This window comes from Physella acuta, unplaced genomic scaffold, assembly GCF_028476545.2.
Source record: "Physella acuta isolate Inbredline_101_S28 unplaced genomic scaffold, ASM2847654v3 ptg001419l, whole genome shotgun sequence".
Classification (NCBI taxonomy): domain Eukaryota; kingdom Metazoa; phylum Mollusca; class Gastropoda; family Physidae; genus Physella; species Physella acuta.
In genome coordinates, this window is record NW_026732934.1 from 196,262 (window position 1) to 210,974 (window position 14,713).

Below are 14,713 nucleotides of genomic sequence, written 5' to 3' on the forward strand. Positions count from 1 at the left end.
TAACGAGTCATTATCGACGAAACTATCTTCATGAATACGATGTGGTTGATCGATACAACCCCATTATTTTATTTAAAATTTCACAACATTTAGCTCTATTTCCTTTTTTTTTAAATTGTTTCTTTAGAACGAAACAGCAAACGGCGAGAGTTTTAATGAGTTGAAATGATATCACGTAGCCCTAACGCTGCCTGTCGCATTCCAAAGTCCACAAGTATGGGCCCGCGACCACGGGCTCGGCAAGTAGCTACCTACTGGTGAAATATCATCTCACCCAGGCAAACAGCGGTAGGGACTAGACTCATTGTTCACTTCTAGCCTCCACGTTTACACTAGATAATTTCACTATTAGTAGGTGTTGAAAAAAATATCTAAAATGTCAAAGATTTGAATACTTGGGTTAAACGGGGTTGGGGGGATGGGATGTTTCTTCCAGACTGTTCGAGCTATAAAGTTTCTTGTGGGTTAGGCATAGGGGTCATCCATTTATGACGTCCACACGCGGGGGGGGGGGTCGAAAAAAAACTGACTTTTGTGGACGCATATGGACTTGTATAAGGAAAAAAAGTGGATTTTTGCGGACGGGGGGGGGGGGGTCCAAAATCCAAAACAAATTGTGGACGTCATAAATGGATGACCCCATAGCCGTATTTTCGTACAATTGATACTGTCCATTACGATACTTCCTTTTGGGTATGAATGTAAGATATAAGTTAATATAAGGGATATGTTTTCAAAATTACATTAGCTATAATGATGTGTAGGTAAGCCTCAGCCTAGGGTTAAGGAAAGAATATTGTCCGCACTACGAATGCGTACGGTTAGTATATGACTTAGGTAAGTCATAAACGTTGGTAATTTAACAGCGTTGCATAAGTTATGTAAAACTTTTTAACAAGGACTGTTTAGAAAACTGATATTGAATCTAAATTGTATAGGCAAACAAGACACATAAACCTAAAAGTAGAGTTAGGTTTAGGGATATGGTTATTGACGTTTACTAGCTATACGAATATGAAGGTATGGCTAATCGACAAGAGTCTAACAAGCTTGCATCAACATACCGAACACACCGTTGACTTTTTAAAACTCTTCAAAACCCAGTGGACCGTAAAAAAAAATTATGAAAGGCCGAAATAGAAAGAAAAAAATAACGCAGAATTTTTAAATTGACGGGGCCCTAAATTAAAAACGCAGTAGACTGAAAACGTGGTGATATAATTCATGTGAATCGCCAAAGTAATACATCATAAACGCCTAAAAAATATATCTAGATAAGCAGTTGGACGGGTTTTCTGACACAAAGTTCAAGACGACCTTTTCTAAGTTTCCATGACCTGATAGACACAAACTCTAATAACAACACTATTTGATGGAACACGATAGTAAGAATGAGTTTTAACATGGGGGGGGGGGGATAAGTAGTATTGAAGATGACGTCAGTTTGTTGTGCACTTGTGCTAGTATCACTACCGAGCTGGGTGAACTAACAAATGCCTCCAGAAAAAAATAAACATGGAATGCTAGGCCTATACTGCATTGTTTTACCAGCGTTATATATGATAATCAGTCTGCTCAACCTTTCTGCTAGCCTAAACCGGTAAAGTACCGTTAAGACTCCGTTTAAATCAAGTACGCAGTTCTACCTTCTACTACAGCAAGCAATTGAAAAACAACGTGTTAACGGCGTAATAATAACGGGGCCATATACACAGCGAGGTTGCCGGCGATGGACGCAGACAATGGAAGACAGTAAAATATAGATCCAAGTCTTGTCACACAAGGCTAACAAACAAACAACAACTAGATCTACTGGTTATCACATCAGGTCTAATGTGATACGCTTTAGAACTACTTCCTTACAGGACCCGCCTCAACAAAGGTCTAAGCCAGTGGTTCCCAACCTTTTTCGAGTGGCGACCCCCTTTTATAAAAAGTAAGTGACACGCGACCCCCATAGAATTAAAAAGCCGAAATTAGTATGGAAATTAATAAGCACTAAAATAAGATTTTCTAGTAGACTTTCAATATGAACTACTCTTGATAACTATTTTAATAGCATGAGTACAATTGCATACTATTCACTAAACCTTCGTGGTTAAGTTTTTAATTTAAAAAAAAAATTGTTAACGCCAACCTATGTCATTATAATTATCTTAATTTTGTTTTTAATCGAGGAATAGTGTTGAAAATATATTCTCGAAAAGTCCATCATTTTTACGTTTGGGTATGAATGGTGAATACTACACCAAAATTGTGTCTGCAGTTTTTCATCTTACTCGGAATCATTCTGCAAATCAAAGAATTCATCTTGTAATTCATCGGGAATGCTGGCAACATGAAGGGAAGAAGAGAATGGGTAATGCGTAAATGCAGATTCTTCTTTTTTCAGCTCAGAGAAATAGCGATGCAGTTCGTTTTCAAGAGAATCAAGATGCCCAGAAATCGCTTCTTTCAAAATTTTAATTATCTCACATCAGATTCATCTACCACACTGCAGAGTTTCTCAAATTTACAATATTTCCAAGATTTGTTTTTTTTTTACCGATTTTGCAGCTTTGATAAAAATGCCCCGAGATCATCATGGAAAGTTATAATATTCTTTCATTTTCCCTGAAGCTTCAGGTTAAGCTTATCTTGATGTTCGAACACATGTGCTAGGTATGATACTCTCTCCAACCACTCTATGTCATTTTAAGTATATCAAAACGTCTTGTTTCCCTTGCACTCCCAAGAACAATTTGATTTCAGATTTCAATTCAAAAACACAATTTACAACATTTCGTTTGACAGCCAGCCTCTGTAGTGTTGAAGAGCAGAACCTCGTGATCTATATTAATGTTTTTGCTCAGTTCTTTGAAGGCTCCAGATTTTATATAATTTACGACTTATTCTAGCAATAGACTCTTGATGTCGATTGGTTAGGGCAGTGGTTAGGGGGCTAAATCTTTTCTGTTTTCTGAAAGCCCGATTTTGAGCTGAACATAGATGGCGCACCATCCGTACAAACCCCCACAGACGTTCTAACCCATTTTAATCATCCAGTTTCAAAAAAGGTATTTATTTTCTCCATGCTATCTTCACAAAAGAGCAACCCTTCTTTGCTATCATCCGCATGAATATAGACACAGACCAGCAACTGCGAACACGAACTCACTTCTGTTGATTTATCAACTTGATAAGCAAATAATGGTGAAAGCTTAATTTCAATAAAAATGTGTTATTTAACATTTACGTACATGCAGCGTTTGATGAGATTTTCTCCTATTGTTTTTTTTTTTTTTTTTTTTTTTTTTTTTTTTTTTTTTTTTTTTTTTTTGCTTGGCATTTTCTATTGCGGCTTTATTTGATGCTTGCACTAATGCTGGTGAAAACTTTTCGTTCGATCAAGTTTCTGGCGTTTGCAACAAGCTTCTTATCGACGAAAGAACTCCATATATATTTTTGGTGTGTTCCGAATGACTCGTCTCAAATGACGTTTTAGTTTTGAAGATTTCATAGATTCGTGACTGAGAACAACTTTGTACAGTGCGCTTTGTTTCTTCTCTATTATATTTCCAGTGATGTAAATGAAGTCGAATTTCAAAAATTCTTCTAAATATTTATGTTTTGTTTCAAATTACTAAGGTTTAGTATACCAGTTTGCGACCCCCCAGAAAGACCTTCGCGACCCCCAGGGGGGTCGCGACCCCCAGGTTGGGAACCCGTGGTCTAAGCTAATCCAGCAAGGAAAGATTATAAACAATAATACGCAGTATAAATAATGGCTCTTCATCGCGTTAGATTATAGATCTAATTAGTTTAATTAATGAGCAGAAATTTGGCGCTGATTCGCGTGCAAACACTACGCGCGGTCAGACAAACACACACATCAAACACTACCCCTCGGTAATTAATTAACGGGAAAGGTTCCATTCAATTTTTTTTAATACTGTGAATAAACCACCTACCCCTAACTTTCCCTCACACCTATGTATGCATAATGGTCGGGCTTAAAGCAACAGAGAGGGATGGGGGGGGGTGCGGGTGACCCAAAATACAATTTTAAGTTCTGAATGGGGGTTCAGTTATTATTGTATGCCGCAGAGGGAGAGGGGGGGGGGGCTTATGGGGTCAAGGATGTTTGTTTGTAACCGGAAGTTACAGTTGGGCTACAGACTAGCTATATCACAAAATCACACCAACAACACTCCAAGCACACTCAAATGATTCAGAAAGTACTTTAATAAAAGGTTTTAAAAACTAGAGAATGATAAGATTTAAATTAACGGTATATATGCATACTATCTAATATAGCTTGATATTAAATTACATGTGAACCCTGTTATTGATTTTTTTCAGAATATGTAAGTTCTAGGACATATTTAAGAGATAACATGTTAACAATGTAAGACATCTAACAATCATAAGAATGGAATACACATAGCAAATCATAGAATACAAACAATAACACTTGTTCAAATGTTATCATTAATAAACAAGAATTAAATGGCCAGATTTTTTTAATGCTGGTAAGCACATTCCTAAGCGCAATAGGTAACAGAAACTTGCATTCATTCACATGTGCAATAAAAACTGTCATGTTTAGCATTGTGATGCTTTCCAATATGAAAACATACTCCTACACTTTGTAGTGCAATTTTTAAATGCAATACATGTAAAGGAGTCCCATTTGTAAACTAACCCAGTACTACATAAATATTTGCAAATTAAATATCCATAAACATCCATAATACCTTTTTTCAGTAAACAACATTTTTAATGCATTGTTAAACGATAAACAATAAAACACACTCTTTACAGCTGCTAAGATATATTTACTTGTGACTAGATTCTGGTATTTAAGATTTTTTACAAAGCTATTTTATTTTGAATATTTCAGAATATAGTTAAAAAATATTATAGTTCCTATTTGGTTGGGTGATAAACTAAATTTTCTAAAGTCTCACTGAATGATATCTTCTAAAAATGTTTACTAGACTGTCGACATAAGCTATGTCCAATTTTCTCATATGTTTGACATTTCTCTTGTTTAATTATTAATTAGTCCCACTGTATAGCTTGATTAACCTAAATTTATTATACTGCAAACATGTCTGTACCACACCATGATATTATTTGGTACCTCTGAAGAAACACCCCCAAACTGCTAACCCTGTGATGTAGTTTTGTACAACTAAGACAGTAATACTTAATATAATATAATTATCTATTACACAAAAATCATGCATTGGCAACCACTTAGAAAATGTAACAGTTAAAAATATTATGACTGAAATATTGTTTATATATAGGCCTATATAGCATGTCATGATATTGTTCTAATTTTTAAGTTGACTGCATAAAAAAAAACATTAGGTCATGAGCCTGAATAAAAAATTAAAAAAAAAACAGGCCTATTAAAATTAATTGGATAATAATATTGGTATAATTTATGTGTAGGCCTAATACAAAAATTTTAAATGACAAAATTGAATAACAAATAAAGTATTTAGGAACTTGTTTGTTTTCACTTCATTGTATGAAGAAATTATGGATAACAGTAGGCCTAATGGTCTATGTTTTTAAGAAAAATTATTGGCCAATAATTATTAATTAAATTATGATTAGGCCTAGATAGTACTAGTAGTAGATAGGTAAATATTTTTAGAAAAATTCACTTGACTGCACTAGATTTCTAGATAGGCCTACTAAAATAGTAGTAATTAAACTAGATCTAGATCTAGAATCTAGATTTTAAGTAATCTAATTTTAGTAATTTAATGTAGATCTAGATTAGATCTAGAGTAGATTCTAGAAATGTAGATGTAGAAATCTAAGACATAGATCTAGATCTAGATTCTAAGTGTATTTATTTATTACAGTAAATTAGTAATATAGACATCTTCAGCTATTACTGTTGTTAGCCTAACTAAAGTAATATAGATTCTAAATCTAGATCTCTAGTACTATTCTAGCTAGATCTAGATCTCGATCTATAACTCTAGACTCTAGATTACTCTAGATTTAGGCCGAGTAGTCAACTAATGTATTATTATTAAAGTATTAAAGAATTAATTAAATCAATCTGATCAGTAGACTTTTGAAGAAAATCGTACTCTTCTCTAGAGCAGGCCTATTCTAGATCTAGAGAATCTAGCTAGAATCTAGATCTAGATCTAGATTTCTAGATTAAGTTATCTAGATTTCTAGATCTACATTCTACACTTGTTTACTTTTACTTTCATTTCTAGATCTAGAAGTCTAGATCTAGACTACCACTGCTCGTTTTCTGTTGTTTACAACAATTCATAAAAAATTAAATTTCTCTTTCAAAATTAGTGACAGCGCGAATTTAAATTGTTTTTAATCACCATCGCATTATCCAGATTCTAGTCTAATTCTGGTACCAAACAAACTATTATAGTACTGTTGTTGTTGTATATTTTTTTGAAGACAAACATCTTTATTTTTACAACACATTCTCGACACGCATTCAAAAGAAAAAAAAAGTGTCTTACCTTTCTCGATTGCTAAGGTGGGCAATGTAACTAAAACTTGCAGACAGACGAAAGCCCAAATCCGTCCCTCGCTTAGCAGCATGGCTGCTAATTTCCTTAATGAAAATAAGTCTCCAAATAATAAACTCCAAGTGTCACTGAATTCGTTATCATTCACAATTTTTTAAGAGAAATAGTGATTCCGTTTCATAACACAGTCCAAAATGTAGAGCGAACGACCGCCACACTGCGGGAAAAAGTTGCGACACGGTAGGGTGTCAGTAGTGTTATGAAAGGCTCGATTGCTCATGCCTGCGCAGCTCGCGACCTGCTGAGCGAAGATCGCTTCTTCGGTTCCGCCTCTCCGTCAAGATATTCCTGTTAGGCCTAAGGCTTACTGTAAAGCTAAAACTTAGAATAATCTATAGTCTATAGATCTATATTCTTATCTTTATTAGAAAAGTATTTTGTTGTAAAAATACTAAACCAAATGCATTATAAACTTAAGAATATTAAGGTTTACCAAATTTGCGATAAATATTTAGGTCAAAGACAATGAAATTTAAGACAAATAGACACACTTAAAACAATTATTTTTATTATACAGGTATTAAAATCGACAAGAAAATTAGCCAAATTACAACTATTTTAATATACTGTTGATTACTATTATTTTTTTTTCTCTTCATGTGTATACATACAAAGATCATAATAATTTAAAACTATGCGTAGTTCAGGGGAAGTAATTACAATTATAACATGATAAGATATATAAGGCCTATTCAGTGACGGGTAATTGTTCTTTCATGATATTTTTATCATGTAATATTTTTAAATTATACATTTCAAATCAAATAATAGTAAACTTAATTAAACATATATTATTAAGTCAATAAGTAGTATCTAAAATATATTATTCCACTTTGGGACACTTGCATCAAAAACCCACTTAGTAGACCTCCTTATTGTATGAGAATTCTTACAACAAATTCATTGTAAAAAATAAAATCGCGTGGATCTACTAACCATTAACTACGATTGGTCTTTTTTAAAATTGAAAATGAAGAATGTATGATTGGATGTGTCTCACCACTGTAATACAGAGGCGTAGCGACCCCTCCCGGCGCCCGGGGACAAAATTTCGATTTGCACCCCCCACTCGAACTTTTCATTTGCACCCCCCCCCCCAAAATCTCGATTTGCACCCCCCCTCAAACTTTGCTTTTGGCGCCCCCCCCCTAAGGTCGGCGCCCGGGTACATATGCCCCCCCCCCCCTCCGCCCCCTCGCTACGCCTCTGCTGTAATAATATAACTTTTTCGGTTGCTTAAAATTTGTATCATTTTAATTCTATGTAATCCCAAATTTATTTCAGCTCTACCCCCCCTCAGCCCACCAGTGCCCACCACGCCGATGGAAAAAAATGTAATTAGACGTGTTGTATTAGATATCTAGACCATCGTAAATGAATAAATGTAGGCTACAAGTAAGAAAGAAGTATTAATATTGTAAATCTGTATCAGTCCTCACAAGCCGATGATGAAAACTGTATACTAAAGCGAACATGCAAGGCAAACTGACGCTGTGTAAATTAAATGTCTGAGGCGAAAAAAAAGGTCTTTTTTAAAAAAAAATCTTTAGTGTAGGCCTAGATAAGAAAAAGGTTTAGACATCCGGCCAGCCAAGAACTCATCTTATATGTATCGGTGCAATGTACATTTTTTTTTTGTAGTTAAGCGCTTGCTAGGTTTATCTATATAGGCATATAATGTTCATGTATCTTTAACTTGTTAACTTTGAATTTTATTACGCTGTAAATAAAAATATACTTTCCCATGCCGGGAATCGAACCCGGGCCGCCTGGGTGAAAGCCAGGAATCCTAACCACTAGACCACATGGGAATATATATATTCAACCTGGAAATTAGCCTCCAACAATCACTTTACTAATAATGAAACCAATAAATGTAGGCCTATTCAATGCACTTACTGAGATTTTATATTTGTTTTTTGTTTCGTGGTTTTTGAGTAAGATTGTATTTTGTACTTTTTCCTATTTCGGGGGAGGGGCCAGACATAGGCTTACGTGGGGGTTTTTTTCTGATTCATCCGAGGCTCGGAGGGCACGTGTGAGCCGTGAGGGTACCCTGGGCTAGAGGCTGCTAACCAGCTTCTTCCATAGTAAATATATACTTTTAACAGTGTCCGCCCCCCCCCCCCTTTCCAATAATTTTAGTCCGCCCCCCCCCCCCCCGAAAATTTCAAGTGCCCCCCCCCCCCCCCTGAGAAAAAAGTCGTCTGGAAGAAACACTGCTGCTAACCAGGCAACAGCTAGCGACCTGTGTTGTTTTTATATCAGGCATTTCTCGGTCAGTCTCTGTGGGGTACTTCTCTCATAATCAGCAATAATGCCTCCCCCTCTTAACCACCCAATAGCCTTAATTCAAATGAGAATTTACATCTTCAAGTCATCTCATCATCTTTTCCTTTTCGTGCCCAAGATGCACGGGGCAACTGAAGCAGAGTTTCAGTGACCTCGGTATAAGAAGGGGTAGTGAGGTCAGCACTACGTAATGCCGCCTTTATTTTCACTAACATGAGTTGGGAGGACTCAGTAACGTGCTACGACTCTAGCCGAACCAGAGGCTTTCGGTTTAGCAGGCTTACGCTCTACCTCTAGGCCACGCCGACTCTTTTTATTTATGAAACACAGAATAAATCTTGGGTCGTTCTTCCTCTCTCACACATCGTCACAAAAGATCGCCCCCACTCCCCTCTCTACTGAGTGTTAGGTCATTTATGGACGACTTAGTCAATGCGGAGTGATAGTCTGACACCACACAGGATGCAGACAGGTTTTCAGCATAGTTGAAGCGATGAGTGCACAGAAAAAAACAACTATTCCCACCACAACACTAAACACACTAGTTCACTAATGAATCATATGTAAGCCTACACATAGATGTTAAGCTTTGTTTAAATTACGCTTTGATCTCATGTCAGGAGAAGTTAGTAGTGTTGAACAAAGACCTCGGTATAGGAAGAAATAGTGTGGTCCGTACTATGTCCAGTATTGCCCAGCTACCTTTACTTTCCCTATCGTGAGTCAGGTACCATTCAGCCGGATGAGTACCGGAGACGTCCTGCGGACTCTTCGAATTAGGTCATACTATATAACACTCCGACCACGTCGCACCAGAGGCGTAGCTAGGGGAGGGCGGGGCGGATGGGGCGGTCCTTAGGGGGCGCCAAACGGGATAATTTTAAAAAATCTTAAAAAGCTCATTCTGAGCAGAATCACAGTTGAAGTTTGTTTATTTGAAATAGACTACTGATATGCTTTACTGAATAACTTAGCTGTTTTCAATTTTTGTGACATAATAACAATTTTCAAGTAGTATTGACTAGTAAAATGCAGGGCGGGGGCGCTTTTTCGCCCATGTGGCGCAAATTTGATAGTTCGCCCCAGCGCTGGAATGAGTCGTAACGTAATATACTGATTTAGGATAGGGAAAAGATTCGCATGCCGGAAACTGAACCTATGGTGAAAGCTAGGAATTCTAATCACGTGGGAACAATCTCTTAAACTAATTCTTGACAAACATCGGAAAATGTAATCTAGGACCTCTTTGGGTTGTGTCGTTTATTTAGACTTGTGTCGAATGGATTTTGTATGAAAATAAATTGTCAATGGTTAGGGCTAAGGGAAAAATAAATTACTAAAAACCGCATGTCCAATTGGGATGAGTGCTTTTTATAAGCATCTCTTCAGAGGCGGAGGGCGCGAAATAAAATTTCAAAAATTCAAGTGCTCCCACCCCCCATCCCCCACACCTCGGAGAATAATGTCTGAAAGAAGCACTGTCCTATAGGAAGAAAACCTATTGAACAGCCCTAAACCATCTTTAGGTCAACATAGCACGTTTTATTTTGGCCTACGTCCTTAAATGCAGTGTTCCTTTCAAACATCTCCCGGAGCAAATCATCGCCTCCCCCGTTTCCCACCCCCGGACGAAATAGACAAAATATTTAGTTATTTTAAAAAATAAAGGGAATATTTAACCTTAAGCCTTAAAGTTAGAGGATAAATTAATGTTCTTCTGTGGTTTCCTATATACGAATTTTTAAATGATTTTACTAGAATAGATAGTCCTAAAATTTAGGCTACAAAATGTACAATATTTCGATCGTAAAGACAGTATTATTCGATTAATATTAATTTAAGCCTACTTCATTTTGTAGGCCTATGTCATTTGTTTCTTAATCTTTAAGGACCTAGAGTTCTTGACTAGCCAAGTTCATGTTTTACAATGTGGCAAAAGTAACCGATAAATTATTATCCTAACCTACTTTCTGTTTTCTTTTGGCAGACGAAGAACGCTCAATAAATACAATGAATGATTAGATTTAATTAGAGCAGTACTTCTTAGTTTTAGTAGAGATTTAGAAGATCGAGTCCTCTTTAAATCAACATGGCTCAAAGCAGCTATGTTAAAGAAAAGTCCATGTTGATGGCGGAAAAGAAAACATTGACTGATATGCTGTATAAATTTCAGGACCAGTTAAATCGTCTCAAGGCGAGGAAAAACACTATTTGTTTTTTGTTACTAGACCTAGTAGAATCTATACTACTAGAATCTAGACTAGATCTAGATCTAGACGTCTAGATCTAGAATTCTAGATCTATTACTTTTACTGGTAATCTATCGTTTTAGGTACGTAAAATCAGCCGAAACTAGTAATGTGAAAAAAGGTGACTCCCTTAAATTCAAAATTGTATCCTGCGTATTCGCAGGCCTAAAATCTAAAACCATCAGAAATCATTTTCTATGGCAACAGACAAATCAGCTGCCAGCTGAAGTCAGAAGTAGAGATCCTCCGGCAGAGAAAATGGAAATGGATTGGCCACACATTCAGGAAGCCTGTATCCAGCATAAAAAGACAGGCCCTCACCTGGAATCCACAAGGAAGGAGGAGGAGGAGAGTCAGACCAACAAGACCTGGAGACGTTACCTGGAAGAAGAAGATACCAAGAAGATTGGATACATCTAGGAATCTAGGGACAGTTGGAGAGACTAGCCCAGTGTCAAATATAATAGATTACTGAATAATAAACCAAAAGCAATGGCTAAATTTATCAATATAGGTCAGAAATTAACTTTAGGCAGTTGTGTTTATGAGCAAGATTTGCTACATAAAGCTGCCATCTGTAAATTAGAGTGGTTTCCCCTGAATCTCTAACTATAATTTTACCAAAATCTTAAACAAGATGGCTTCTAAAGTAAATGGGCTTGGCTGCATCTGATGAAAATATTGCTAGTCTCTATTTATTACTGAAAAGTTTTAATTTTAATACAATTGTATGAAAAAAGGTAAAGGAGTGAAACTTGAAAACATTTCTGTAACTTTGAAAACAAATCCTCCTTAAAATGTGAAATAACTACTAAAATTTAATGAGTCACCTTTTTTTCACATTACCAACCTTGGATGATTTTACATAGGTAAAACGATAGATTATTGAAATAGGCCTAATTAGAGCTAATAAATTATAATTAGTTTACTTAGCCTAATTAATAAAAAAAAATTGGATTCAGTTTTTAGTTAAGAAGAAAAGTGTATTGCCAAGTATTTAATTAAAAACCAAAATCATACAAATTCTATGGCCCAGGGCAGGGACTAGCCACTTAGTGACCTATTAAATATGACAGTAGCTTGGCAGACATTTTTTTTACGATGGGGGAGAGTGGTAAAATACCAGATCTGTGAAGATTGTAGACACCATCTGTCATTTGACATTTTTATCTCACACTTAATCACAGATCTCTTTATATGCCAACATCTGGTGAAGTGCATAGATGTCTGCAAAAATGTTATCGCACCTGAATTTTGATGTGCTGAGATTGGTGTGGTTGTGTAGTTAGGGCTCATGGCTGCTAAACCGTAAAATCCTGAGTTCACACCCCCAGGTAGATGAGGCTCAATATATAAAATAAAAAATAAAACAACTGCTAGAGGTCGGCGTGGTCAAGTTGGTAAAGCTCATGGCTGCTAGATCAAAAAGTCTTGAGTTCGAACCCTCGGGCAGATGAGGCTTGTTATCTGGGGACAGCCACTCCACTAGGAGAGACAACTCCAAAATGAAACAAGTGCTTCAAGGCTTCTAGTTAGCAGTCTACCACACTAAGATTTTGACCACACCATCCCATTGAATGTAGCCTATATAAACTATGAGAAACAATACTTTTTAAAAAATGAAAATCCAGCATGATAGAGATTTCAATTTGTTTCTGTTTAATTATAAAAGCTGTGTTTGTAGTAGTGTTATAAAGTATTTCTTCATGCTTCACCTTGTATGTGTTGGTCAATCATTTGTGTGTTATTTTTTTTTTTACATTTCTAGATTGAAGAGCTTGCACTTAAAAGTCTTATGAAAATGCAAGCCATGCAAAGTTCTAAAAAACCTGGAAAAAGTAATGGTGTCAGTAATTCTTTAGATTCTGTATCTGATATTGGAAGCTTAGTCTCAAAAGCCTCTGGTGTAAGTGTAAATTAATTTTTTAATTTAAAAAATGCAGACAAATGTGTGCTGTAATTTTAAAATATTTTTTATTATAGTATAGTGTTGTTCATATTCAACTTGAGAGCTCTTGAAGCTGTTATCGTAAGGGGATTAAAATAAATATTGTTTTCTGCTAATTTAACTTTTCAAATGTTTGGTGAAAATTGTACTAGTTTGTAATTAAATTTAAAGGAGACAAAAACTCAATCATCACTAGCTGATATTTTTACATCCGCCATTCTAAACACTTTTCCCCTGCATAGCACATAGTCACTTCAATGTATATGCTTTTCAGGCTGAATCTTACAAAGAGACCCTAAATCTCAATGTGGACACACATGAAATGGATGGTAAGTTCTGAAATATATTTAACCCTAGGTTATTGTCTGCTGACTCTCTAAAGGAAGTAGATTTTTATTTTGTTAAAGCATAACAGTAAAGTAATCTTTCAAGAATTTTAATGTGGGTTAAACAGATAAAATTTCCTTTAGTTAAATTCACAATATTTACCTCCAGATTGACTTAATGATTCTCTTTTAAATATTTCTGAAGATCTTAAAAGACTTGATGACTTCATTGAAGAAGAAGAGGATGAAGAAGAGGAAGTAATGGATGAAACCAATGAAGAAGACTATAATGATCAACTGAAGAGTTACATGTATTAATGAGTGGTTAAAGCTTGATGACATTACTAATTGGTCCTTTTTCTATCATATTTTGGTTATCACATTGCATTGAGAATGATCTCTCAGTGGCTGTGCATCTTTGAATTGTACCCTGTTTTAATGGTAAACAAAGGCTGCATTGATCTTGTAAATACTCTTTTTTTTTAAAATAATATTAATGTTTTTTACCTTATTCATGTACATTGTGTATTTTATTTTGTATTGGATTAATAGAATAAATCTCTAATCTTATACATATTAACTTACTTGATAGTTAATCAATCATGATTCTGAAAAATCTTTTATAGATTATAAATAAACCTAGTGTAAAATTAATGACCTATAATCAGTTGTTTTTTAGTTTGATTCCTGGAAATTAATCAAAGCCCTTTTACTTTACTGTTATGTTAATAATTAAGAAAATTATTTTAGCTGAACATGATTTTTAAAGCTCAAAACCTATCTGAGGCTTACCTTAGCAGCAGCTTACTTATACAAACAGCACTCATAGGGCCTGACAATGGCCATGTTTATATGGCAGTATAGCTGTGTTAAGAATTGCTGTAACAATTATGTACATCATACTCATAGGACCACAACAGCTATAAATATGTAGACATTTATGAAACAAAATATAATTTTGCTGTGCTTGAGTTGACACTTCACTGTAACTTTGTCAGTTTGGTATTGAGTTGGTTGAGTGTTTTTACTTATTCACTGATATGACCTGTTGAGTGGCTATGTTATTGAATTAAATATGCTTAACATTGAAATAAGTCATGTGAATTAGTGAAAAAAAGAATGTCAGGGTCAAGAATAAGTGTCTTTTCTCTAAAATGACATTTTGGCAAGAAAACTGATCTCTCAAAAGTGAATTCACTGAATAAACTATGAGCAAACAGGAGTTGTTTTTACTAAATGTCCAGTTTTAAAACAAAAATTGTGTAAATAAATTAAGACATTATTTATGACATTAACTTGATTAACTCAAACCACATAAATAATTGGATG

The 14,713-nt window shown here is 35.3% G+C and overlaps 2 protein-coding genes and 1 non-coding gene across 3 annotated transcripts in view; 1 reads left to right on the forward strand and 2 right to left on the reverse strand.

Annotated features, from left to right (window-relative positions):
• Positions 1-6,753, reverse strand: part of LOC131927565 (prolow-density lipoprotein receptor-related protein 1) — a 184,362-nt gene extending 177,609 nt beyond the window's left edge. The window contains exon 1 of the mRNA XM_059283275.1: positions 6,501-6,753. Within this exon, the coding sequence (XP_059139258.1) occupies positions 6,501-6,582 (82 nt within the window). The 5' untranslated portion in view covers positions 6,583-6,753. The remainder of the gene's footprint in view (positions 1-6,500) is intronic.
• Positions 6,754-8,308: 1,555 nt separating this feature from the next.
• On the reverse strand, positions 8,309-8,380 carry Trnae-uuc (transfer RNA glutamic acid (anticodon UUC)). Its single transcript has one exon. It is a non-coding gene; the product is annotated as a tRNA-Glu (tRNA).
• Positions 8,381-10,832: 2,452 nt separating this feature from the next.
• On the forward strand, positions 10,833-14,599 carry LOC131927566 (snRNA-activating protein complex subunit 5). Its single transcript, XM_059283276.1, has 4 exons — positions 10,833-11,055; positions 12,879-13,016; positions 13,333-13,387; positions 13,590-14,599. Exons 1-4 carry the CDS (start codon positions 10,951-10,953, stop codon positions 13,700-13,702), a joined length of 411 nt encoding a protein of 136 aa, XP_059139259.1. The 5' UTR covers positions 10,833-10,950; the 3' UTR covers positions 13,703-14,599.
• Positions 14,600-14,713: the final 114 nt, after the last annotated feature.

Bases quoted from the DNA above. Each gene is read 5' to 3' on its own strand.
- LOC131927566 (XM_059283276.1), top strand. From the start codon at position 10,951: ATGGCTCAAAGCAGCTATGTTAAAGAAAAGTCCATGTTGATGGCGGAA. The intron at 11,056-12,878 runs GCGAGGAAAAAC...TTACATTTCTAG, and splicing joins ACCAGTTAAATCGTCTCAAG to ATTGAAGAGCTTGCACTTAA. The intron at 13,017-13,332 runs GTAAGTGTAAAT...TATGCTTTTCAG, and splicing joins TAGTCTCAAAAGCCTCTGGT to GCTGAATCTTACAAAGAGAC.